At 40.8% G+C, this 27,532-nt stretch overlaps 2 protein-coding genes across 4 annotated transcripts; one reads left to right on the forward strand and one right to left on the reverse strand.

Moving 5' to 3' along the window:
- Nucleotides 1–10: 10 nt before the first annotated feature.
- bbs5 (Bardet-Biedl syndrome 5) lies at nt 11–4,528 on the reverse strand. The gene is made up of 12 exons (XM_086221306.1): nt 4,381–4,528; nt 4,006–4,088; nt 3,860–3,925; nt 3,486–3,535; nt 3,063–3,190; nt 2,839–2,974; nt 2,613–2,708; nt 2,128–2,190; nt 1,897–2,031; nt 1,227–1,310; nt 972–995; nt 11–862 (listed from the first exon to the last, which is right to left on the reverse strand). The coding sequence occupies exons 1-12, from the start codon at nt 4,440–4,442 to the stop codon at nt 761–763; spliced, it is 1,029 nt and encodes a 342-aa protein (XP_086077432.1). The 5' UTR covers nt 4,443–4,528; the 3' UTR covers nt 11–760.
- A 4,989-nt stretch (nt 4,529–9,517) lies between these two features.
- sf3b1 (splicing factor 3b, subunit 1) lies at nt 9,518–25,097 on the forward strand. 3 transcript variants are annotated; one of them, XM_086220708.1, is made up of 24 exons: nt 9,518–9,622; nt 10,184–10,356; nt 10,580–10,681; nt 12,149–12,263; nt 14,623–14,702; nt 14,810–14,995; nt 16,271–16,733; nt 16,876–16,997; nt 17,086–17,283; nt 17,377–17,478; nt 18,051–18,230; nt 18,308–18,394; nt 18,782–19,052; nt 19,300–19,445; nt 20,016–20,162; nt 20,476–20,601; nt 21,250–21,471; nt 21,557–21,739; nt 21,834–21,945; nt 22,090–22,210; nt 22,940–23,071; nt 23,193–23,465; nt 23,640–23,856; nt 24,523–25,097. In XM_086220708.1, exons 1-24 carry the CDS (start codon nt 9,595–9,597, stop codon nt 24,679–24,681), a joined length of 3,945 nt encoding a protein of 1,314 aa, XP_086076834.1. In that variant the 5' UTR covers nt 9,518–9,594; the 3' UTR covers nt 24,682–25,097. The 3 variants fall into 3 exon arrangements, with proteins under 3 accessions (XP_086076834.1, XP_086076835.1, XP_086076836.1); XM_086220709.1 differs by lacking the exons at nt 9,518–9,622; nt 10,184–10,356 and having other exon boundaries at nt 10,640–10,681; nt 12,149–14,290; nt 24,523–25,096; XM_086220710.1 differs by lacking the exons at nt 9,518–9,622; nt 10,184–10,356; nt 10,580–10,681 and adding an exon at nt 14,236–14,290 and having other exon boundaries at nt 12,249–12,263; nt 24,523–25,096.
- The last annotated feature ends 2,435 nt before the right edge of the window (nt 25,098–27,532 follow it).

Below are 27,532 nucleotides of genomic sequence, written 5' to 3' on the forward strand. Positions count from 1 at the left end.
TGTTGGAAGTTGTGTTCCACTTTGTGCTCACATCTATTGTTGGCGATCACAGTCATCACATTTTTTTTAAAGGGACATTTAAATGTACAGTGAGTCACAAATCACTGACAGATTCGACCACTTCTCATCAGTGTGATTCAGTATCTGTGAGTGAGTAATTACTCATTCGGTAGACAGGGTCATTGAACAGCTGCAGTAACAGGAGGGGACACTTTGTCTAGGCTGAAAATACAACTGACCTGAGGTATTTTAACAATGTTTGAAGAGGACAATGTCTTCCTCTTACAGGAAAAAACAAAAATTCTCTTTAATATACAGTAAAAGCAATGACAATACACAAGTACTTTTTGAGATCTATTTAAATATATTCATCCAATTTATACATTACAAACTGCAATAGATTTCACGTGCCATTCACGATAAAATACAAGTCAACATGTCACAGTCTATTGCGTTGTCTACAAACACAAGGGTTGTTAGTTCAATACCCTGCTCTGCCTCTCGCTTTGCTGAGTCTGGTATGTTTCCTGATCACTGCACTAGCAACCCCTCTGGTGGGTCTCGGTGCCTGCCCGGATGGGTGGGGAGCTGAGAGGAACAGCGTAATCCTCGAATGCTCTACATCCTTCTGGCGAAACTCCTTGCCGGAAGGTGAAAAGATGCAGCGGACCACTCCACGTGCGATGGAGGAAACAATCTATTATCGTATTACTATGACAGTGTCGTAACAATATCAACATGGACGACGTTTTGTCTTATTTCAGCCCATGACTTCCCACAGTCCTTGAAGAGTGAAGCCCTCCTTCAGCTTCTCAATGGCAAGCCCCAGCTCCTCAGAAAACATCGGTTCACGGTCTTGTTGCTTTTTAAAACAGTAAACAAAATAAATATTTTGGGAGATCAGAGAGGACAGCATACTATTAAACATATTTAACAATTATCACGGGGGATTCAATTTGTTGAGAATTTACCTTGTTGCCATCAGCAAAGTAGGCCTGTGAGTAAGAAACACATAATAGATTCAATATATTCAATAAAAAAAGCCACAACATTCTGGGTGTAATTGTTGACGGACAGGCATTGGGCAATATAATCGTCAGCACTAGGCAACATTATTTCATGTTTGTTCTTCAAGTTGAGGGCCATTAGCTAGCAGCTATTCTGAGAGTCTGAAATTGAGACCGGTGACTCCCTGAGGAGTGACGAGTGTGGGCACGGTCACTCACAGTGAAGGCATCGGTCTGCTCATCGGGCTCTATTTCCACGTCATCTGGGGCCTGATCCACCGTCAGCTCTTCCAGCGGCTGTGGCTGCAATTATTATTCGGAAAAAAACAGCACTATGACAACTGAGCAGTGGAGTAGTGAACATATTTATGGTAACAGAGACAAAATCCCTGTTATTTACATTTTTTCAGTGATTTATTCATAGACATCTGAAGTACAGGATATTCAAAATTGGAATTGGAAATGACTATGGTCTCCCTACAAACACAAAAGCCCCTGATTTATTAACCCTAAACTTTATTTCCTCCACATGAGCTCAGATATGTTGGCGTATATCAGATACAGGAAATCCATTCCTCTTCTCTGTTCCTAAACAGTACAAAATAATGTTAATAATGTACATAAGGAAATGCTGACCTGCACGGTAACAAGGCAGTAGTTTGGACTGTCAAAGTACATGATTATACAAAAATCTACAGTTTCATTCTCGGTGTTGATGTTTGACATGTTGATGTTGATGTTTGACATCACATCCAAACAGCGGTTTTATATACACACACGCATACATATATGTGTGTGTGTGTGTGTGTATGTATATATATATATATATATATATATATATATATATATATACACATACACACACACACACACACACATACACACTTACCTTTTCTTCCATTTCAAAGTCCACTCCAAAGATGGGGTTGGCAGAGTAAACCTTGTGCAATGAGTTAATTTCTTTCAGTGCATCTTGAAGTTTATCCACCGGGTCAATCTTAAAGCCTAGCACATAGCCTCCACTCTGAAACCAAAGACCACCCATCAACACCATAGAAAACGTGGTAAAACTGTCATCATCAGGGTCGGTTAAAAGGGACTCCAAGTGCTGAGAGGTTACCTGACGGGAACTTTCGATCACCAAAGCCAAGCCAAACTTGGAGTCTCGTATTCTGATTGACCACTTTGGGGGAAAAAAGAGACAGACGTAACCACATATGTATCATTCTTAACTGGAGTAGACATAATACATGAATGTAAAAGAGAACTACGAGCATGACAAGTCCTGAATGTCACCTATCAAAGTGTGTATTGATGATACTGCTAAAAAGAGTGAGGATGTGCAGTGCTCCAATCTAAAGGTGGCATTTCTGCTTTGAATGGTGTGTGTGTGCAATGAATTTTGAGATTCTTATAGGGACGGTGTCTCATAAAAAGTAGTACGTGAGCACCCTATAGTGGTTTTATATTATTATGAACTCAAGGATGGAATTAAAATTACAAGCCCACATAATAAAGACAAATCATTTCAGTCAGCAAGATGACAGTCAGGCGTGGAGCGATAAGTGGATAGGTAGGTAATGTTCTTTCGCGTGTCATACATACAATCTGGAGGTAAGGAATGCTGACGTTGAAGCTCTCATTCATATTTGCATGCCAGACAATCCGGACATTGGTGATAAAGAAGGTTCCGAGGTTTCCCTAAATAATCATACAATTATCAAATTACCAATAATCAAATTTAAAGAGTACACTCCATCTATTCCCATGTAGCAAAAGAGGAAAATAATAACAGAAATAAATAATGACAAAAATTGAACAGACACAGTACCTGATCACTGGATAAATTCCAGACTCCGTTGATCTTATCATACACTTGCTCGCGGGGTAACAGTCGCAGCTGCTTATTTTGAATAAGGGCAGCTCGTAATTTCAGGTCTCTGTACATTTTTGAGGTTTCATAAGCCCTGTAAGAAAATACATGTTCAAATATTCAGCCCTGTTTTAATTGAACATATTATAGTGCTAGGCATTCCCTTGCTTTGGGGGTTTTACCTGTGTACAGCAATGACAGATGTGAAGAGCCGGGGACTTCCAGGAACCACATTTGTGAAAATAAACTCAAATCTTGTGTTGTTGGATTTTGTCAAGATGTAGAGGGCTTCAGTTTGGCCTCTCAGTTTCTGGAGAGGAGCATTAAATCAACCAATGAACACATATTTGTCTTTATTGTGTACATGATTGTTTTTTGCCTTAAATTTTAACATGACAAAACAATACTGTCATATTGACATAAATTGATTTTTTTTTTATACATACAACTCATTACATTTGACACAAACATGGAGAGAAGACCCGAGAGTAAACAGATATTGTGTGTGAGAAATAGATTTATTGTAGATAAATACTGTTGAGTTGAAATGATAATATAAGAATACAATAAGCAAGAGTCATGGAATAATACAAACATTTACTTACTGAGTTTGCTGTCCTTGTTGTGATGTTGATGATGGAGTTGTAACCCACAGCTGAAAAATAACTACAGTTTTAAATTTCGGTAGACCATTTTTAAGGTGGTTTATCTTGACTATCGTAATTATGAAATTATGCTTGCAATATTGCAATATGTAATGCCAATACACAAAATAAATCATATCATGAAACTACTTTCTCAATTGTCAAAATGCACACAAATCACCGATAATTTTCAAATATGTATTTCCCTTTAACTAACCTAGAACTTTATCATTGATAGAGCCATATTTGCATCATAGGGGGAGTGCTGTTTCAAATAATTAATGCATTTTTTGTGGTTATATAATTGCAAACAGACTTAGTTATTTTGTACTCACACAAATTGACTCTTGGCAGGGCCAAGGAATGCCAAATGATTCTCAGGTTTGTCACCAAGAGTCGTCCTACAGAATAATGGAATTATTAAGTTTTTTGACAATGTGAAAAGTTACACACACAAATAGTTTGACCTCCAGACAGCGACCTCGATCTCCGTTGTTTCCCTTCGTGTCCTCTATAGAGTCCAAGCAATCTATCAGGACCTCTCCTGGGCGAGTTTTCATCTGCCTGAGAGCAAAAGAGATTGGTACTGTATGTAATTATTGGTCATTTTAGCGATTGTTGTGAGATAGTGAACGCTGTTAATCTTCTTTGCACGAACAAACACATACACTTTATCATACCGTCAAATCATGTGAAAAACACCGCACTTACAATACTGTTATTCTCGTAGGTGTATATGTTTCTTTACTGTAATTCACCAGTGATTAGCTAATTAGCGTGGGGTAGATTTAGCAAGCGTAGCTAAGCTAAGCTAACTATGCACGAATTACTACACTATTTCATGTGGTTAACTTACTGTGCTGTTATATCGAATCTGACATCTCTGTCCTCCCAGAGAGCATCTAAAACCGATGCCATGGTTGTCCCTGTCTCACGGGTTCGTGGTTAACACGGGTACTAGCTAAATGTATAGCTGCAGATAGGCTTATCTCCCTTCTCTAGAATCATAATCATCACCATGGTAACAGACGGAGGCCAAGGGGGGACAAAAACAAAACTTTCTCATGATTTTTAGGAGCGTTGTCTTGTTTCTTGACACTATACCGCCGCTGTAAAATGTGTGGCAAGAAATTGGGGATGGTTCCAAAAAAAAAGGAAGAAAAAAGAAAGAACAGACATTGTGTCCAATGTTTCTTGTACCAATCACAAATAACGTCACAAAGGCAATCCAATATGTATGTATGTGTTTGTGTGTGTTTATATATATATATATATATATATATATATATATATATATATATATATATATATAGTGTGTGTTTGCAGTTTATTGTTCCAGACCTTCCCTTAGCTCTCTCTCTCTCTCTCTCTCTCTCTCTCTCTCTCTCTATATATATATATATATATATATATATAATATAATATAATATAACCCATATAATATAACCCAGGGCCAAAAATGTCTTATTATATGATGTAAAATTATTTATTTTAATTTAATTCATTAAATCTAACTACTTACTTAAGATCTTACTGTATAGGTTCAATATTTATAATATATATTTTAATATATATCCTAATGCCCTCACAACAGTCACAAATGGTCACATTCCTCCTCTCTTTGTCGATGATGTCACTCGCACCGACTGCCAAGCCACAGTGAATTTGAGCACTGATGATCAGCGTCTCCCAACGTCTCGCGAGATTTAGGGGAGACCTGACAAAAATCCAGAAATATGTGACGTGTGGAGGGTGTTTGAATCCAGGAGCAGAGAGCAGAGCAAGTTTTAGGTGACATTTATCGGTAATACAGGAAATAGTGAAACAACAACAATAGTGAATTGAGCTGGAATGACCAGCTTTTGAATTTTTTCAGTCAATTCTGGAACTGGCCATTTCTGCAAAGCATGGTTATAACTAGTAATGTAGCCTGGTAATAGCAAAATATTGAAACACAAAGTCAAACCATCAAGATTGATCAGAGAGAAAATGAAATACACCCTAGACAAAGGTAATCTAGCATATAATAGTAATAGGTACACACATGCACCATCGTGGAGGTGGGACTCTGTGGCTCCCTGTCCACATGTCGTCGCACAAACAAACAAACAAAATAGTAGCCAGTAGTTATTAATAATTCCTGGCAACATCTAGTGGAATGAGTGGCACTTGCCTCCAATGGGCAGGCCACATACATAATGCAGGATATGTTACTGTAAACATTGCCATCTGCTGGATGACTGTAATACTGACAAATATTTAGTCAACTAAATGTAATGGAAATTTTTATTTTTCTTGAAGTAAAACATCTATTCATAATATTGTAGTGTATTTATGTTAATTATTTGATTTTAATCATTCTGCATTGTACTTCCATCCATCCATTTTCTTCCACTTATCCTGTTAAGGGTCGTGGGGGGTGGTGCCTATCCCAGCAGCTTTTGGGCGAGAGGCGGGGTTCACCCTGGACGGGTCCCCAGTCCATCACAGGGCCAACACATATAGACAAACAACCATTCACACTCACAGCCACACCTACAGTCAATTTAGAGTATCAATCAGCCTTGTCCCCCCTTGATGTCTTTGGACTGTGGGAGGAAGCCGGAGTACCAGAGAGAACCCACACAGGAACAGGGAGAACATGGAGACTCCACACAGAAAGATCCTGTGCTGGAGCCGGGGCTCGAACCAAACCCAGAACCTTCTAGCTGTGAGTCCACAGTGCTGACCACTGCACCACTGTGCTGCCCTTTCTGTGAGATGACAGTGCTAATTGTACTTCATTTAATACAATAACCAAATACAGTACATATATGAAGCTAACAGTGCAAAATTTAGCATGATATTGCAGATTAATTTAAAAATCTAAACAACATGACATGATATATTTCAAATTCCTCTGATTCCTCTGTCAGTGACTGGGCCATTCAGGGTTCATACACATTTTTTATTGAATTTCCTTGAGATTTTCACACCTGTGAGGCTGAAGATGAAGTTTCTGATGGGTCAGTTTACACATGAAAAATAAACAGATGAATCGGTATCTTGACTTATGAGCCTTGATTAAATCTAAATAAGATTTTTGTTGTGCTTTGTGGTTCAATACAACTCAAAAATATATTACAGGAAATCAATATTAACCCACAAAAAATGTTTTTGTCAGAGCGTCATATACTCCAATATGCAGGTAGTGTGGAAGGAAATGTCCAAAATTTTTCCAGGTTATTGTTAATTTATATTTTGTTAACAGGCTTTAATAAATTGAACATCTGACAATGGACAACATGGGCTGGGAAAGAATTCACATGGTCAATTTGTTGTCTTCCTCTGACACCAAGGATTTGCTTAGCGCCTTTGATGTGCATCTCATAAATAATCTGGTCTCTGCTAGCCAGCACATATGCTAAATTAGCCTTCACCTGGATATGAGTCCTAATTGATAAACAAATTTGAATTTGTATAACTGAATAATGCAACAGAAATTTGTATGTTATGTGCTTTCAAGTTGGTTTGCATTTAACAAATTTAGATACAGGCGGTGCAGTGGTTAGCACTGTGGCCTCACAGCAAGAAGGTTCCATGTTCGAGTCCCAGCTTGGATATTTCTGTGTGGAGTCTGCATGTTCTCCCTGTACCTGCGTGGGTTTTCTGGCTTCTTCCCACCGTCTGAAGACATGCAATTGGAGATTAGGCTGATTGATACGCTAAATTGACTGTAGGTGTGAATGGTTGTTTGTCTCTATGTTGGCCCTGTGATGGACTGGTAACCTGTCCAGGGTGAACCCTGCCTCTTGCCCGTTGCCACTGGGATAGGCTCCAGCCCCCCCCGCGACCCTTAACAGGAATAAGCGGAAGACAATGGATGGATGTTTAGATACAATTATTTCTTTGGTTAGGGGTTGCCAAATGATTGTGTGAAAATAATAGGAACAGGAAACTTTTTTTTTTTTTTAACATTCTACAGCCTGTAACACTGATCCAATATGTCTTGCCAATAATTTTATTGGGAGTGCACTTTACATTATCCCCTGAAAGGCTACAAACATCTTTCTATTCTTGCTAATGTGTTTGTGTGTGTGTGTGTGTGAGTGTGTGCGTGTGTGATTGTCTGACTTGCGACAGAGCAGAGTCTCACCAGCTGCATCAAATCCTGCAATCAACTCAGCATACTTCATCACCACCTTCCACACTGCCAGATCTTAGCCACTGTTTAGAGCAGGGGTGGGCAACCATGTGCCATGGAGGGCCGTGTGTATGCAGGTTTTCCTTCCAACCAAACACTTTAACAGGTGATTCCACTGATTAACACTCTTCTGTTGCTGAAGGTGTGTTAATCACTGGAATCACCTGTTAGAATGTTTGGTTGGAAGGAAAACCTTCATACACACGGCCCTCCATGGCACATGGTTGCCCACCCCTGGTTTAGACAGTACCATCCAATGTTACGAAACATGACTTTTTTTAAAATCATAATTTCTGTCTGCCTTTCACCTTTTAAATCAGAATTGTGTTCTCCTCTGCTTCCCTTTTATGGACTTTTTCTGCTTCCCCTTCCCTGCTTTCCCCCAAAACCCACTGCAGTGACTGGAAATATTTTTTTCAATTTCAATCAACAGCATCCATGACACATTTACTCATAAGTTTTGCTTGAGTGACAAAGGGTGCCTCTGTAGGTGTTTCCCTCCACCTCCACACAATAAGTCAATGTGTGGTCATTAAAGTGTCCTTGAATTAAACTGTTTTTTGAGTCTCATCTCCGATTGTCAGCTCATCTGTTTCTGCACCTGGGTTGCTCCACTGAGTGGCAATGTACAGTATGAAAATAAAAATGTGTTTGCACTTGAAAACTACAGAAACTATACATTATGAACTTGAGAAACAATTAAATTTGATATAAAGCCTCTACAATTATGAGGCTAGTTTTATTTTACATGTTACCAGGACCAGTTATTTAAGTAATATGACTGTATTTCATTTAAGTGTTTTTGTCTTAGGCCTAAGTACCACCCTGGTCTCATGCCGTTCCTGTCTCTGTGCACAAAATGTGATCTATCGTTTCTTGTTCGGGATGCAAATACCTTTTATTTTTCATGTCACTCATCACAACTTTCAAAGTAATGAATTTCAGATGAGGATGAAATGTGGAACTTGTGAGCACAGGAAATTTAATGATACAGTTCACATAAAATGGCTGGATATTATTTAATCACAAGATATGCTCCTTAAATAACTCCTTAAGAAAGAAAACAACAAATGTGATGTACAGCATAATTTTTAAAATTATATTTGATATTACTTTTAATATGCAACGTGTCTTTATATTTACACCTTCCGGTAGACTAAATTGAAGCATACGGTGGACTGAATTTAACCTCTAGCATCTTTCCTCCCTGGCTTTGGCTGCAGTGTCAGTCAGCCTCTGCATATTTATATTCCTTATATTTGTTGAAGAAAGAGAGTCAGGAAAGGGAGTCAGGAGATTTTCTTCTTGAATGATGTGTTCAGCTCTTTACTATTCTTTTATTGTACATACATTTTTCCTTTATTTATTTTTACACAAAACTGAACCTTTTGGTAGGCCAGTTTTGTGTCACAGGGCCCCACTTTGGGCAGTCCTGCATTAGAGGATCAAATCAGGCACCAAGGTATTTAAGCTAAAAAACACAAGTTTCTGCCAAACAGGGATCTAACCTGACAGCTTCAGTAAATTTGTTGCTTTACTTATTCAAATAACTGTCAAAATATTTTCATTTATACATTGTAAAAAAAATAAAAAATTGTAAGACTTGACTAAAAATTTGGAGAACATTGCTTTTCTTAGTTTTGTTGCCTTTGTCTTTTTATTTTTATTTAATGCCATTAGAATGCCTCTTTGTGAGTGCATAATGCTACATTTCTCATTTCGTTATTTTGCTTTTTATAACTCTAAATAATTTTGAAATGTTGTTGTTTTTTTTTTGTTTTTTAATAGCAAGAAGAAAAAAAGGGTTGTCGTTTGTGAGCTGCCGTGCAGAAGCGGATATGTGGATTTAGAGACTTCCGGTTTCAGACGCGAACAACCACCACCAAAATGGCGAAGATCGCCAAAACACACGAAGGTGAAGTATTTATTTTAAACAATTAATTACCATCGTTTGTATATTACTTTTACTACTGTCATATGGAGGTAAATGTAGTGTCAATAATGTGGTATTTGTAGCACCCATAAGCAAAGGGATTTACCGTTTACAGTTGATCCGCGGCAGGCCAAGATGCAACGCAACGCGGACGCTTTAGATAATGGCGCTGGTTGCACTCTCGTTAGCCTGAGGTAGCTAGCCAACAGTTACCGTCACTGTGCAGTGCACAAGTGCTTGACTGATGATAAACATATTCTTTCGCTTTCTATATAATTAAAGTTCTCGTAACATTTTTAGCAGGTGCTTTGTTATATAGCCGTCGATAATTTTCGTCACATTCGCTTTCACTTCGATGCTAACATGCGTGTCGTGGCTAACAACGCAGTGATAATAATAGGTAGCTTTCACCTGAAACTGCACTCAGACGTATATGGTCTGTTTAAGCAAATTGAATAAGTTTTCTATCCCCTGTTTTATCGTGAAAGTGTAATTTTTGGGTAAGTGTTACTTATTGTGTTGATTTATCTAAATGCCCCGTAGATATTGAGGCCCAGATCCTGGAGATCCAGGGTATGAAGGCGTCCCTGGTGGAGGAAGGAGACCAGGGAGTGGGCCTGGACTCAACTGGCTTTTATGACCAAGAGATCTACGGAGGCAGCGACAGTCGCTTTGCGGGATATGTCACTTCCATCGCTGCCAACGAACAGGAAGATGTAAGTAGTTTCCAGCACAGTGCAGATATACATACATGTTTATTTTACCAATTTACTCTCCAGGTGGTTGCTGATGACTGATCCTCATTATTTAGTTTTATCATGCTCTAAACTCTTTATTTTTGGGAGATTGACTTCTCCCCTTTTTGTATCACAATTGTGCCAGTTGAGTCCTGCCACTTTGGCAATCTCTGACAGAACACCCATTTCTTTCTTTTTTTAGGATGATGAAGATGACACATCCACAAGTTTGTTGGGGCAAAAGAAGCCGGGATACCATGCGCCAGTGGCAATACTCAATGCCATTCCTCAATCGGATGAGCAAGTATGTTCTGAGTTGTTGGGCTTATTTTATTTTGCTGAGACATTCTACTAGTGTACTACTGGCAGAAGAAAACATGGTTTGTGTTAGAGATGCCCAAATCTCCACTTTTTCAGCTTCAATCCATTTGGGATGTAAATCTCAAGACACCAACACTGATTCCAATACTTATTTCTTGATTGTTATCAATACTGTTCCTCCAATCGGTGATTATATTTTTAACACAATATTGTCAGGCAGTGAAAAATATTGTTACCAAAGCTTGATATATACTCAAGTGCATTGAATTGAATGCATTCCAAATAGGGGTGTAACGCTTAATCGACTACATCAATTTTTATTCCTATGATCCAACTACATCGATTGGTGCTTGGCAGGTTGGCCTACCGGATGACATATATCAATTTAAAATTTAATCAATCGATACTAGGAAATAACACACTAGATTTAAGCACAGCAGAATTTGTATAAATATGTTTTTTAATACTTTTAATGGGAGACATGAACTGTTACTTGATTTGGTCTGCCTGTCGTTGAAGTCATCACCACGCAGCAGCGCATATTTCAGAACAACAAAACATAGCATTGCAGATGACAGAGGAGAAGCCAGCGACTGAGAAGTTATCAAACCACAATTGTGGTCAGTGTTGCGATGGTGGAGCTGTACAAAATAAGTCGCTTGCTGTTTGTCGGATATGTAAAAGTAAAAGTAGCAGGCAAACCTATTGTTAAATCAACCTAATGAGATGTTGGTTGCACTTAAAACTTAATTAAATATTGTACAATTTTTATGTTGTAAATTAAAAGCAGAAGTAGCACGTAAACCTACTGTTGAATCTTTGGCTCCACTGTACTTTAATTAAAAATGTATTTAATATTGAAAGTGAGAGCAGAAAAGGTAAACCTCTTGTTCATTCAACCTGAAGTGTCAGTTGCACTTCAGTCAAATAAAATGTGGATGCAGCTGCCATTAATTCTTATTTACTTGTTTTTTTATATCTGTAATTAATCTATGCCTGATTCCCTCACAAGAAACAACAGGAATCTGGGAAACTTCACCTGCACTGTTCAGTATCCAGGTTTTTATTTTATCGTGACGGAATAATTTCGGATCGCGTCCTTGAATCGTATCATGATACGAATCAAATCGTTGTTAAAACGAATCGTTACACCCCTAATTCCAAAGCAATTTAATTTAACTATGTATAGAACGGTAATGTATCTCAACCAATGGTAGACTCATTGACCACTACAGTATGTGGAGCAGCACGATCATTCTCATATCCAATCTGTGAATAATGTCACTGTCGCCGCCCTATTTGGATATTCCTGAACCAATATCTCCTCTCTAGATCGTGTGGTTTCTGACTGAAGTAGTACATAAAGTGGAGTTAACGTTAACCGTCGCATGTTTTGGAGCTTTTTGTCTTTGAAGCCTATTTTCATTTGCCACATTTCTTGGTTTTGCAGTATGACCCATTTGCAGAGCATCGTCCACAGAAGATTGCAGAGCGGGAGGATGAGTACAAAGCTCGGCGGATGCAGATGATCATCTCACCAGAGCGTCTCGACCCCTTTGCAGATGGTAAATTTTGTCCCTTTTTTTCTCGTTATTACATGCTCCCCCATCCCCCCTTTTCTGGTTCACTTTGTTATGACACCCATGACTACCTATGGTTTCTGCTGTTCAACCCTTCGACCACAATGCAGTTGCTTGCTTCCCAGACTTGATGCCTTTCCTGTGGTCAATCCTCTTGTGGTGCCAGTACATTTAGCGCTGTCTGCTCTCTTTTCCTCACATGAGCTACATTTGAAAGAATTAACAGCTCTGCAACAAACATCATTTTGGATTGTCTTGAGTATTTTGGTTTGGAGGAATTGTTTTATGACAAGATTGATATTCAAATGTATCAGTTTTCCCCAGTGTTAACAATAAAATGCAGTCAAATCCATTTTTGGATTACCATGGTTTTCAATAGGAGAGGTGGTTAGGTGTGGTTCCCCTAACAAACATGGGATGCAGATGGGTTGTGTGTGTGAGTCGAAGGGTTAACAATCCCATGTGACTGTAAAATTACAACGGGAAAGTGCAGTATCCTCTTCTCATTTAGCAAATGAGGGTTAGTTATTGTGTAACTGACCTGGCAAGGCACTGTGCTCACAACCAGTAACTACCTCATGCTTACAGACACAGAGCTTTAGATCCAAAGGCAGGAAGATGAGTGAAATATGCTGGTTTGTGTCAACACAATCTGCCTACGGTCATTGGCTTCATGCGAGAAAATAAAAGTCCTGAAATCAGTCAATAAATCAGGTCTCATTTATCCACACAATTTCTCTCGGCCTGTAGTTGAAGCACCTTGTGGTAGTTTACAACCGCTGTTGGTTTGTTAGGCTGAATAGGACTATTGGTCTCATTGTAGGACCATGCATGGCAAATGCTCTCCCAGTTTATGTTGCCGACCATCAATTTGCCATTTTCTATAATTGTTTTAAGATGATAATGCTATATGGGATTGTAAGCAACATACATACATTTAATGTGTAAATAAAACCATTATTTTATGTACAAGCCCACTAGCTTTAATTTTTTTTTTAGTATCCACTTCCCCTGACGACATGAAATTCAAATGGCCTGAATGTGTCAGGGTTGGTAAGGCTTATTAAAAAGCCTGCATGTAGAGAGAACTCTTTGTTCAAAGTTGTTGTGTAAATATATTTTTATTTTACAACTCTCTCTGTAAAATAGAAATATGTTATCAAGAAAATTGTTTACCACAATACCACAGGCCCATACTAACTGTCCTTAATTTCTCTCCTACAGCAGTACTGCTTTGCCAGTCCTGTACTGCACTCTGTTAAGGGTGCAGCAACTCATCCTGTGTAGGTTATGGGGAACACAGAGAACTGTTCACTTGTCAGTTTTTGGTCAGGGTCCACTCGCTGCTTGTTTCACTGCGTGGGGCCTGTGAGGGGAATCAGATGCAGCCCAGCAACAGCAAACCTCACCCCCCTTTTTAATTTCATTTCTGTGGCCAATTCTAGAAACTTAGATAAGTAATACCATTATTGCACCAAAAATCTGACTGTGTAGCCTTGGCTGATTTTGCTTGCTAGCTTGGAAAAAGAAGTCAAGATCCCACTTTCTGATGACTGAATATCAATTAGCATTGACAAGTCAAAATTCAGTCTCTGCCATGTAGAATTTCTGACAGATGGCCCTCATTTTATTTTTTGCCTCATTTTTATATTAAAAGCAAAGGTAGATTACTTCTCTGCTGTGGTAATGTCATTCTAGCTTCAAAATCTTGACTTCATTTTTTTTCCTCCAATATTACAAATAATTTTGGAATCTGGACCACAAAGTCTTTAATAGATTATTCTAGTTTGTGGTTTTGCCCCAAGAAGATAATGTATTCTGTTTTTTTATTATTATTATTCCTTTTTTTTTTTTTTTTTTGAGTGCCGTAAGTCTATGCAACACAGGTGGTATACTGTTGTGTGTGAGTTCAAACCCTTTTCCAAAGTGTTACTAATGGTAAAGAGAAATTTTCTAGGCTTCTTTTCTGCCGGTTGAAGTCTGACTGCAGAAGGACCCTTGGCACTGAAAGTGTACGTATTCTGAAGAGCACAGCCCAGGACCCCTGCATCAGTGATGGCTATAACTTCTTTATCCACTTAAAGAAAGCACCACAACCTCAGCTCTTCCATGTATCTGCTTGTTTTTCCATATGATGCTATGTCTTTGTAAGAGAGACAAATGTATATTTCAATGTAATTCAGTAGGACATTGTTTTTAAGAAAACAGGAACATTGTAAGTTAATCTGTTGGTAAAGAAAGTCAGGGTTAGCCGGCTGTGTTTGTGCTTGGTTTTATTGACAGCATGAGTCCCAGAGTGTGTACTGATGAGTGTCTTTTGTTCTGTTGGTGCTCTTTCGCGCAGGGGGCAAAACGCCGGACCCCAAGCTGCAGGTCAGGTCATATGTGGACGTCATGTTGGAGCAAAACCTGTCCAAAGAGGAGGTAAGAACTGTCTTTCTAGATGGCGTTCAGTTAGGCTCTTTTATGATAAGAATCCTGCTATTTGTATTGTTCTTTACTGACATTTTGTTTTGTTTTTTTGCGTGCAGAGAGAAATTCGTCAGCAGCTGGCAGAGAAGGCCAAGGCGGGGGAGCTGAAAGCAGTCAACGGGTCTGCTGCGACCCAAGCTGTCGCAAAACGGAAGCGTCGCTGGGACCAAACAGCTGATCAAACCCCCTCCAATGCTACACCCAAAAAGATGTCCAGCTGGGACCAGGCTGATGCCACTGCTGAGGTAAGTTACCCAGGTTTGAGCTTCCTACTGCTTGCTTTTCCCTCTAGTTAGGTTGATCATAAGATGAACCCTTTCCATGTACTTGGTATAATGTAACTAATCCCATTCATGGTTCCCGCGCAGTCTTAAAAAGTCTTAAAAGTCTAAAATTCAACAATCTGAAATTTAAGGTCCTTAAAAACTCATACATTTTGGTAGTAGGTCTGAAAAATGAGGCACCAAGTCTTAAATTGACATTACGTTAGATCTACTGTGTTTAAAAAAAAGTTCCCTCAGTAGTGTCTGACAATGAAATCAGTTTGACCACATAAACAAAAAATTATTCAAAGTGGAGCCAATAAAATGAGAAATCCCAACGCTGCTTATCACATTCATGTGGTCCAAGTTCTGTGTTGCACAGAAAGTCGAGCAGGTTACATGTGGTGGATGCACACAGTGAGTCTGATCAGGTATCTAAAATGGGCAAGTGCCGATTCAATGCTCTATGGCTGGACGAAAAAGAATTTAAATGCTGGCTGAAACGAGTTACTGGAAATCCGCACGAAGCCCAATGCACTTAGTGCAAAAAAATGTTCAACTGGGAACATTAGGGATAAAGGCTCTGGAGTCGCACGCAAAGTCCGGTAAACATGAGACACGAGTAAGAAGGCTGCATTGAGCCAGATATCTTACATCGTCTCCAGTGGACCCAGCACCTGCTGCTATGCCTCGACCTCCTCCAGTGACCCAGGTCTTTGCTACCACTGCCCAGGTTCCCGGTACTTCAATACAACATATGTCACTGATGTGCACACAAATTCTTAACACACTAATTTTTCACTTTTTAAAATTTATTATTATTGTTATTTTTTTTTATTTTTCAATTCACTCCCCTACTCCAATTGCATTCTCTGTAGGGAAGGAGTGTGGTAGTGTTCATTTTTCAATGCCAAAAGAAATGGTGAAATTGAGAATTCTGTATCTGTCTTTTTTCGAATTGGTCGGTGCTGCCATGCATCATTGGAGATTCTTTTTTTTCATGTATAGATCTACTTGGTTCAGCACCACATGAAGCATTTTGTGTGTTGGGAAGCACATCCCACCATTCCATTGATGACCAAAAGCTATCATATGGTGTCGCAAATAGGTCTAAAATTTTTATTCAAAAAGTCTTTAAAAAGGTCTTAAAAGGTCTTAAATTTGACTTGTTGAAACTTGTAGGAACCCTGCTATTATACAATTGGATGTGCTTTTAATGCTGCAGTTGTTTGTGTCATATTTTCTTTGTTTTTGTAGACTCCAGGACACACTCCTGCACACACACCTTCTAACAGCCGGTGGGATGAAACCCCTGGTCGGCCTAAAGGCAGTGAGACCCCAGGGGCCACACCCAGCACCCGAATGTGGGACCCGACCCCCAGCCACACACCTGCTGGTGCTGCCACCCCTGGCAGGGATACACCTGGTCATGCCACACCTGGCCACGGTGGAGCCACAGGAAGTGTGCGTAAGAACCGCTGGGACGAAACCCCCAAGACAGAACGAGAGACCCCTGGACACGGGAGTGGCTGGGCTGAAACCCCACGCACAGACAGAGGGGATGAGTCGGTGGGTGAGACACCAACCCCAGGGGCCAGTAAGAGAAAGTCTCGTTGGGATGAGACCCCTGCTAGTCAGATGGGATCTTCAACACCATTGCTGACACCTGGAAAGACCCCCATAGGAACCCCTGCCATGAACATGGCTACTCCAACACCAGGTAGATGATTCTTTTGTGTTTTGTAGTGTTCATGTCCAACTTGGTGCGGTTTGTCTGTGGTTTAAAGGAAGTTAATGGCTATTATGAGTGCTCAAGCCTGTTGAATAAGGGAGTTACAAGTCTGTGCTATTGCTTTCTCCAGGTCACCTGATGAGCATGACTCCAGAGCAACTGCAGGCGTGGAGGTGGGAGAGGGAGATTGATGAGAGGAACCGACCACTCACAGATGAGGAGCTTGATGCCATGTTTCCAGAGGGGTACAAGGTCTGAGCCCCTTTCTATTTTTTTTGTCATTCTGACACAACAAAACCATGAATAGGTAGTACTTACAGTTAATTTTTCCTCTCTGTAGGTCTTGCCTCCACCAGCTGGTTATGTGCCAATTCGCACCCCGGCCCGAAAGCTGTCAGCTACACCCACCCCTATTGGAGGTATGACAGGTTTCCACATGCAGGCAGAGGACCGCACCACAAAACAGATGAATGACCAGCCCTCAGGGAACCTCCCCTTCCTCAAACCTGATGACATCCAGTATTTTGACAAACTGCTGGTGAGCTCTTAAAACACACACAACACATAAAACACTACATGATGTTTGTTCCATCTGTGGTAAAACAAGTCTGACAGACTCTCTTCATGTCAGGTTGAGGTTGATGAGTCTACGTTGAGCCCTGAAGAACAAAAAGAAAGAAAGATAATGAAATTGCTGCTGAAGATTAAAAATGGAACACCACCCATGAGAAAGGTAGGTTGTTGTTAATTACTTTCTTAAAAGCCTTTTACGGTATCCTGAATCATCTTCAAACCTACTTTGCTGACATCAGCTCCCACTTTCCTAAACTCTGCATGTATTCATGTTAGTTTCCACTCATAATCTGATGAGAAAACTTGTAATGGCATGAAGTACAAGTTGCAAGATCAACACCCAGCACTAAGCCTGTGTGTGGCTGCAGTGTGAATATTTGCTTGCTAAATAATCTCCTGAGAGATACTGCTGCTGTTAGTAGAGGTCAAAGTGTTGACAACCATGCTCTGCTTTCAACAGCAGACAGAAATTGTCAACTGTTTACATTTAGAAAACTGTCTGTTTTGACAGAAAATTGTATTAGAGGAGGATCAGAACGCTCAGTTTACCACTAACAAACCTCACTTGAGCTAAAAATATAAAACAAAACATTCCAAAAATCTGGGGCTACTTTGTGCAGAGTGACACAGTGCATGTATGGGGGTTATTTCACGTCACTTGTTTAAAATATTAATTGCAGTGGGAGTAAAGGATGACACCCACTGTCTGATCCTCTTTCCCTCCTGTCCTAGGCGGCTCTGCGTCAGATCACAGATAAAGCTCGTGAGTTTGGAGCAGGCCCCCTGTTCAACCAGATTCTGCCGCTGCTCATGTCTCCAACCCTGGAGGACCAAGAGCGCCATCTGCTGGTGAAAGTCATTGACCGCATTCTCTATAAACTGGATGACCTGGTTAGACCATACGTACACAAGGTAAGCTCTTGTGAAAGATGTCTATATTTCAGTGGATTGAGCCTGAGACCCCAGCTGATCACTTTTTGTGTGTCCAGATCCTTGTGGTGATCGAGCCCCTTCTGATTGATGAGGACTACTATGCCAGAGTTGAAGGCAGAGAGATTATTTCCAACTTGGCAAAGGTAATGTGGAAAACCCCCCCTCCCCCCACTTAATCAGCAGCTCTTGCGAACCTTTCTCGCCTGTTCGATCAGTCCATGGTCAGATCAGGGCTAGTAGTTCGCTAGATTGACACCAACATGAGAGCTAGCAGACCTGACTGTCACGCCTTGTCTGTTCTCACCCTGCACCCGTTGGTTACAATCGGATGCTCCATTAACAGAATTTAGACTAGGTGTTGGGCTGTTAAAGGACATAAGCAATACAGTAGATGTCATTAAAAATCAATGTGCATGAACTACCAGTGCAAGGTTTTTGTAACAAATTCACTTTTGGTGCATGTTTTTTGCCACTGAAAGCAATAAACCATTGACATCACATATTTTAAAACTTCTGTCCTTCTGTCTTAGGCTGCTGGTTTGGCCACAATGATCTCTACTATGCGACCTGATATCGACAACATGGATGAGTATGTCAGAAACACCACAGCCAGAGCCTTTGCTGTGGTGGCCTCAGCCCTTGGCATTCCCTCTCTTTTACCATTCCTCAAAGCTGTCTGTAAAAGCAAGAAGTCCTGGCAAGCCCGACACACTGGCATTAAGATCGTCCAGCAGATCGCCATTCTCATGGGCTGTGCCATTCTGCCCCACCTCCGAAGCTTGGTCGAGATTATTGAACATGGTCAGTTGTGGTCACGTTTATGTGTTTGCAAGTTGTTGTAATATAAAAATTAACACTTTATTAAATCTTCGGGTACCAAACGTGCACAATATCTTAGCTTTTGGTTACATGTGCAGAACCATTTCTGCTGTAATTTCTTATTTTTGTTTTTGTTATTATTGTTGTTAAATTGGACTGATATTGAGATGTATACTTTAAGCTCATAATCATTGACTAACTGCATGTCTGCTTGACTCTGGAACTGCAGGTCTGGTGGATGAGCAGCAGAAGGTGAGAACCATCAGTGCCCTGGCTATTGCTGCTCTGGCTGAAGCTGCCACACCGTATGGTATTGAATCCTTTGACTCAGTGCTCAAGCCCCTCTGGAAGGGTATCAGACAGCACAGAGGAAAGGTAAGAATACCTTTAATTTGATTGAATTACTTTACCACAAAACCAGTTTATTCAAACCTGTGTTAAGTTTAAATAAAGATTTGGTGGGGGAAAAAAACTTGCTTTTCCAGGTCCTTTTGTCATCTTCCTCAGGCTGATGATGAAGGTCCTGTGCATTAATCCTTAAGCTCTTACAGTGTTTCAGTCAGCAAATGTATCTTTACTTGAAAATAAAAGAATAAACAAATGTTACAGCCTCAAATTGAGACCAGCCCTTAGTCAAAAGATGCAGCCAAACCTGGCCAACAAAAGGAACTAATGATTTTGATGCAGCTTTCATGAAGTCAAAGTTTCTGAACAGTAGAATACACAGTATTTGCAAGATCAACACCCAGCACTGAGCCTGCATGTGGCTCCAGTGTGAATATTTGCTTGCTATATCGTCTCCTTCCAGGGGCTGCTGTCATCAGTAGAGGTCACATCAGACCAATAATAACTCTACTGGAAGCATCAGACAAGACACACATAGCTGAAGTGAACAAATAAAAACTGAAAAGCCAAGGTTGAAATCATTTTCTTATGCCTCTCCAGGGTTTGGCTGCCTTCCTCAAAGCCATCGGCTACCTGATCCCTCTGATGGATGCTGAGTATGCAAACTACTACACCAGAGAGGTGATGTTGATCCTCATCAGAGAGTTCCAGTCCCCTGATGAGGAGATGAAAAAGATTGTTCTTAAGGTAAGTAAGGGTTCTGGTTCCTTCCCATCAACAGAAGCTCCTAAGATGTTCAGAAATTGTATTTAATGTTTAGTCAGTGTGACTCATTCTTGCTCGTTCAGCTGTTCCATGGTTGACACAGGGCTAGTAGTCTGCTTGATGAACTTCCAGCATGAGAGCTTGATGAGCTTACATTTGTGTCCCCTCTGTTCTTGCTCTGCACTGCACCTGTTAGACACATTTACAAAGTGAACCTGATCCCTCCCCTCAAGCTCTTGTCATAGGTGTTCATCTCTGACCTGTACCCCTTTGTTGTGTTTCACTTGTTCTGTAGGTGGTCAAGCAGTGCTGTGGCACTGATGGTGTGGAAGCTAACTACATTAAGACTGAGATCCTGCCCCCCTTCTTCAAGCACTTTTGGCAGCACAGGATGGCCCTGGATAGACGCAACTACAGACAGGTTGGCACATACACACTCGCACTCAAGCACTATGTCACACATACACACATGCACATTCTGGACTGCAAGAGTCGCTTATATCAGGTCAGTATAATCATCTGTGAAAACTTACATTTGGAATCAGAAGATGATGTTGAACCACCACTGTCAAAACAAAGTAAGAATGCTTGAATATGAATAGAAATAGTCACTTTAACACACCACCTCTTGATATTTGCATTCTCAGTAATCAGTCACATCATTTACCCAGTGATTACTTCCAGTATTGTTAAGGAAGGAACTGTTGTACAACCCTAGGAGGACTAGACAGTGTAACATGAGGGATGGGACTTAATTGATACCAAAGCCATTATCTTTTCCGTTATCAGTCTGACCCTTTATTGATTCCTGATCCTTAACTTTTTGTTTCCAAAAAAGGTAGGCCTGCAGAGGTTTTCAGCATCCCCACCACCGCTTTTTAATCATCTGGGAAGACTATGTAGAAATGGAACAGAAAAAAGTCTGTGAATGAGAGCTAGCTGAAGCAACAGTCTGCCATTTCTAAAACTGATTTTAAATGAAAGAACATTAGCCCAGCATTTGTTTGGTATGCGTTCTTCAAAGTAAGTTTAAGACCACATGGTGTTTTGTTCCCCCCTCTGCATACAGTTGGTGGACACCACGGTAGAGTTGGCTAACAAGGTTGGAGCAGCAGAAATAATTTCTCGCATTGTGGATGACCTGAAAGATGAGGCAGAACAGTACAGAAAGATGGTCATGGAGACCATTGAGAAAATCATGGGCAACCTGGGAGCAGCTGACATTGACCACAAGTTGGAGGAGCAACTAATTGACGGAATCCTGTACGCCTTCCAGGAACAAACCACAGAGGTGAGAGGAATGGTGCTGATAACCCAGTACACTGAGAGAATATTCTTTAACAGAATGCCAGTAATTTCCTGAATCCTCTCTCCAGGACTCTGTGATGCTGAATGGTTTTGGTACTGTGGTTAATGCCCTCGGGAAGCGTGTGAAGCCCTACTTGCCGCAGATCTGTGGTACAGTGCTGTGGCGTCTCAACAACAAGTCGGCCAAAGTGCGTCAACAGGCTGCTGACCTGATCTCCCGTACAGCTGTGGTCATGAAGACTTGCCAGGAGGTGCGTGAGAGATACACACACACACGGGCACACACACACACACGTCATGTAACGAAGAAAGCTAATGACATGGTGCTCTTTACCTTCACTGCAGGAGAAGCTGATGGGTCACTTGGGTGTGGTGCTGTATGAGTATCTGGGAGAAGAGTACCCTGAGGTGCTGGGCAGTATCTTGGGAGCCCTGAAGGCCATCGTTAATGTTATTGGTATGTGCCGTCACATGCTCAACATTTATTGTCTGCTTTTACAGTCAGACTTTTGCCTTTGAGTATCAGGAAGCCTCTTTTTCATGCTGGCCTGTTCAAGTTGCTGGAGTTTTGGGTGAAAATGTCTTCTCATTGTTTCTGTAGGAATGCACAAGATGACTCCACCGATCAAAGATCTGCTTCCTCGTTTGACTCCTATTTTGAAGAACAGACACGAGAAAGTGCAGGAGAATTGTATCGACTTAGTTGGCAGGATTGCTGACAGGTTTGAAAAAATCCCTCAAGTTAAAGGTGTACTGAGCCTTGTTGCATGGTTTCAGCGCGATTCATTTTTGTCTCAAATCGTAGGCGTCTCCCCTTGATCCACTAGCTGCCTGCCCCCAAATACACTATGAAAAAGTCTGGTCTCTGGAGACAACACAGGGCTCACAAATGGCAAACACTGAGTGCACAGGATTTGCACATAAACATAACAAACCACGTTGCGTCCGATAAGTGACAAAATGCATACATTGGGGAATAAGCAAAGTCAAGTGAGTAGGGTAGTGGCTATGGCACTTGCAAGCCATTTTTCAATGTAATAGTTTATTCCTAGCTTACTCTATTGGTCCTAGCTAGCACGAGCATCGATTCTAGGAAGGACAACGTCTACAAGAAGTGTCGCTTTTGCATAAGCTCATCAAATAATTTTCAATAAATCAGCTGTAACTCGTAACTTTAATATTGTGAAGATATTGTATAAAGACTCAGAATATAAATTTACACACCAAATAGTTGGAGTTTTGTCACTCATCTTAACAATGTAGTGCAGCACTTTCCATGTTGATGTGTGTCCATGACATTTATAGAAACGGGGGGCGAGCTTGCTCTGTTTGGTATTTACAACGAACATCAACAGAAGTGACGTCATGCAATGCTTAGTGCACCTCTAAATGGATCTAGTAGTGTCTCCACAACACCTTATCTGATCTTACTGTGTATTCTTTCTTTTCAGGGGTGCTGAATATGTGTCAGCCAGAGAGTGGATGAGGATTTGCTTTGAACTGCTGGAGCTGCTCAAGGCTCACAAGAAGGCCATCCGCAGAGCTACTGTCAACACCTTCGGTTACATCGCTAAGGCCATTGGGTGAGAGATTAGAGATCTTCAGCTGTCATCGTAATTTCACATGATGAAATACTCAGTGTGGGCTCAGACGTTCCTTGCTTGTAGATAAAACTTGTAAATATCACCCTCTCTCCCCCCACAGGCCCCATGATGTCTTGGCTACTCTGCTCAATAACCTTAAGGTCCAAGAGCGTCAGAACCGTGTCTGTACTACTGTCGCCATTGCTATTGTTGCTGAGACATGTTCACCCTTCACTGTCCTGCCGGCTCTCATGAACGAGTACCGTGTGCCCGAGCTCAACGTGCAGAACGGTGTGCTCAAGTCCCTGTCCTTCCTTTTTGAGTACATTGGAGAGATGGGCAAAGATTACATCTACGCTGTCACGCCACTGCTGGAGGACGCACTTATGGACAGGTAAGTTGATGCTTTACCCGCTAATCTTTGGTACCTAATTTAAGGAACAGGACTGATTTCGGTGTCTTAATTAAAAGCTGTGAAAATTTGATAAGCATGTCCTTTGTTGTAACATTCTTTGTGTAGGCTCAGTATCTGATTTGTCGTGACCCATGAACTTCTGTCATCCTGCAGAGACCTGGTCCACAGACAGACAGCTAGCGCAGTGGTCCAACACATGTCTCTAGGCGTCTACGGTTTTGGTTGTGAAGACTCCCTCAACCATTTGCTCAACTACGTTTGGCCCAATGTGTTTGAAACGTCACCTCATGTGATCCAGGCTGTGATGGGTGCGCTGGAGGGGCTGAGGGTTGCTATCGGGCCGTGCCGCATGCTTCAGTACTGCTTACAGGTGAGGCCAAACAGGATCTCAGTTTTACAAATTAATCATTGGAACACAGCTGTTTAATCCCCCTGTTTAAACCTATTTCCTGTAAATTATCTGTTCAAGAGCGGCTTTATAGATGTATTTGAACACCTTAATAATACAAAGTATGTTGATCAAAGAAGGGAAGTATCAAAGAAGGAAAGAAGTATCAAAAACACCCTTGTTGGCTTAAGGATTTATGTTTTTCATCTGTACAGGCTTATTTATAGTTCTGCACTAGTGTGGTTGTTTCTTGTTGCAAGTATATTAGAGGTACTACATGGTGCCAGTGCTGCTAGGGTACTGTAATGAGCTTCTCTGTATACTTCAAAATACTGTACAAATTTATGAAATGGATAATGGGACATTTTTGAGTGAAAAACAGTCGGTGTTGTCTTGTGGGGAAAAAAATAAACAGAGAAAAAAATCTTGTTCAAATGGTCTTTAACTGTACAAGTATTTCTTTGCTAATTATAAGCACTTATCAGCCTGCATATACATCAGTAATGTATTTACATTAAGCCAATATTGACAGACAAGCTGTTTTGTCAGCCTGATATGAGCTAGCCCTCAAAAAAAAATCAGAAAACATGTTTGTTACAAAGGTGTAACCTTGCTATTCATAATAATCTTTGTTGTTATTGTCTGCAGGGTTTGTTCCACCCAGCCAGAAAGGTGAGAGATGTCTACTGGAAGATTTACAACTCCATCTATATTGGCTCCCAAGACGCCCTCATTGCCCACTACCCACAGGTCTACAATGACGAGAAGAACATGTATGTCCGTTATGAGCTGGAATATGTCTTGTAAATACAAGTTGATGTGCCCATTTTTCCTCCCTACTCGTATCTACCTTGGTTAGGAATTGAGTCAGTTTTTATTCAGCAGCCTTTGTTGGTTCTTCCTCTGAATAAAATGATCCACTACAGGTGGACTTCAGCCTCTGCCGGATGCTGCAGATGGACCCTGTACCGAAAACGGGCATAAAATTAGGAGAAATCAAGCGAGGGCCATTGTTAGTCTGTATGCACCCACGCCCCCTCCATGTTCCCTGTCAGGAATGAGGAAGTCAGTGGAGCCTTGATTGAGGAATGCAGGGCAAGTGTCGAGATGTTTTACATAATTGGATATTTTTGTTTGTATTGATAGGCTCCTGTCATACACCCATGACTCATTTCACACCTATTCTGTTCATTTTAGATTGTTTTATTTAACCAAATAAAATGTTTGTGTATAAAGGCCTTCTGTTTATTTGAACACAATCATACTGATGTGAATGTCCGAGCTCTGAATTTTGGTGTTGCCTATCATTTTTGGGTAAGATGAGGAATAAACACAAACACCAGTACTCTTCACGCAAATTTAAATTACACAGAAAATTTTGGGGCTCTTCAGTTCTAGTGTGTTACAAATGCAAGTAAAACATCAAGCTCAAGCTGCTTTTCATTTTGCAAATGGATTTAAAAACTTTTGCTGTCAGTGAATAAGAGGATGAATGTTGAATGGAGTTCAAAGAAGCTCAAACAACGCTTTTCAACAGTGTTCGCCTTTTATCCTGGAGTCAGCAGTAGATGCCACATAACAGTGGTCTGATCTGAAAGCTGAGTTGAACCTGAAGATTGGCTTGAGCTGCAACACAGCACTGTCTGAGTTTCTGGAGAAGAGGGTTAGATGTAAGTCTCGACGCAAAATCAATTTGAATCGCCTGAGAATTGTTAGAAAATTGTTAATTGCTCCTAATTACCTCGTGAAGTCACCAAGACAAGAAATACCGTAGAAACATTCATGGTCTGATTTGATTCTCAGACGCTTGACATATGTGAAGTTTTTCAAAACAATAGCGCCAACATGCTTGAAAAGCCTGTGAATGCAGCTTGTGAGAGCGTACAAATTTGAGTTCAAGTTTAGGAACCGTGATAACGTTATCAATGTGCAAACCTTCAAGATTTCTTGGAAACAGAAAATGAACATGGTATCAAAATCCAGTTAGACGTGCTCTTCGCATTGCAGATTACTGATACAGAATGAGATCAAAGTGATTTCCTGAATCAGGCGTTCTTTTAGCAATTTAACATGGACTCGAGGAACTGGACTGGAATTTGACATTCTGACAATGGCCTAGAATACTCTTCACTTGTTCTTTTTCACTTGTTAATTACTTATTCTTGTAATCTTGCATATCTTTCCATCAAAACTTAAAAAAAAAAAACATAATTTTTGGGGATATCCTGCAGGAATATTCACTTTCCTGTTTTTCCAAACTGGGACGCATTGCACTGTTAAAAACAGTTCAGACATCCCCATCTAGCCGTCGATATTCTTGGGGAATAGTTGGGGCCTGATGTAACAAGGAGTGTGTTCAAGCTGCCGAGACACAACAACCAGATAAAGCAGGAGGAGAATGGGGGACGGCTGCAAGCGTGGAGGTCTGGGTGGCCTTATTTAGCATGAGCTCATCCCTCACATCATCTGGGTGAACTGAGTCTGACACGCTGGAGGCAACTACAAGTAGTAATGCAGCTTTCCAAATCCCTGGGTCCTTTAATGCAGAGTTCTTGACTCTTTCGGGGCTGGATGAAGAATGATGATGGGATTACGATGAGATCCTCCTTTACTTCATCTGATGCACTCTTTTAACGTCCCCTTAACTGTGTTGTTTGGGTTAAGGTCGTATCGCTGATGAGTGAGCTGAGAATTCAGAAAGCACAGGGATACAAACTCCTGCACACATGCATGAACGCTCATACCCATATAATGGAAAAACCTTCCCCCCACGCTTCTCTTCCCTTCAGTTCGCCACGGCTGCAGCCAGACCCAGGCGCTCTGACCCAGATTCCCCCAGCAGACGCCATCAGGCTCTGGGGCTGCTAATCTGAGGAGGAAGGCAGGAAGTCTTGTTTGTGTGTGTGTGTGTGTGTGTGTGTGTGTGTGTGTGTGTGTGTGTGTGTGTGTGTGTGTGTGTGCATGAGGCTGCGGTAAGAGGGATATTCCTTGAAAACCAGAGACAAATTTGGGCCTGGATTTATATAGCTAGCTGGGACTACTACTACAGGCCCTCTTGTAATGTTGGGTTAAATAAAGATTAGTATATATTGCAGTGGTTATTTGCCTTGAGGCTAATTTGTTGAAAGTTCCAGATATCTCCTGTTCCCGCGTAACCTCTGGTATGCATTTTCATGAGCATCCATGAAAAATGTATATCTGTGCCACTGCCGCTTACTTAAAGTGATACTTCACCCAAAACGTCTGTTTAGCTTTTCAATAGATTGTCCTGATCTCACAAAGACGTTTTAACCACAACATCACTTCTTTCTGAATCCAGAATGCTAGGTAGAGCCGGCCAGGTACACTTAGCTTGAAGCTAAAGACTACAAATATTAGCTACATACACTTTTTAAGTAAAGTATTGCTGTAAATAAGTAACTATCAAAGTCTGAGATGATGGGCTTAGACAAACCTTGGAATGAGTCGTTGCCCCCCCCCCCAAGCTTCCATACTTCTATACCTGTGTGTTTTTATGCAATATTTTTAACCTTTGACATTGTAAGAATGTTTGCCTATGAGGACAGTCTAAATATCATGATTCTCAGTGGTTGTAAATGCATGTTTTTTTTGTGTGTGCGCTCACATGTGAACACACAGTATGTTATGTCTCTGAATG

This window comes from Aulostomus chinensis, chromosome 12 (genome assembly GCF_037954235.1).
Source record: "Aulostomus chinensis isolate RoL2024-O1b breed Wild chromosome 12, RoL_Achi_v1.0, whole genome shotgun sequence".
NCBI classification, from domain to species: Eukaryota; Metazoa; Chordata; class Actinopteri; order Syngnathiformes; family Aulostomidae; genus Aulostomus; species Aulostomus chinensis.

Excerpts from the sequence above, each read along its gene's own strand:
- bbs5 (XM_086221306.1), bottom strand. The coding sequence starts at position 4,442 with ATGGCATCGGTTTTAGATGCTCTCTGGGAGGACAGAGATGTCAGATTC. Across the intron at positions 3,536-3,859 it reads CCTGCCAAGAGTCAATTTGT|CTGTGGGTTACAACTCCATC; the intron begins GTGAGTACAAAA and ends GTTATTTTTCAG. Across the intron at positions 863-971 it reads ACTTTGCTGATGGCAACAAG|CAACAAGACCGTGAACCGAT; the intron begins GTAAATTCTCAA and ends TGTTTTAAAAAG.
- sf3b1 (XM_086220708.1), top strand. The coding sequence starts at position 9,595 with ATGGCGAAGATCGCCAAAACACACGAAG. Across the intron at positions 21,472-21,556 it reads TCCAGGAACAAACCACAGAG|GACTCTGTGATGCTGAATGG; the intron begins GTGAGAGGAATG and ends TCCTCTCTCCAG. Across the intron at positions 22,211-22,939 it reads GTTGGCAGGATTGCTGACAG|GGGTGCTGAATATGTGTCAG; the intron begins GTTTGAAAAAAT and ends CTTTCTTTTCAG.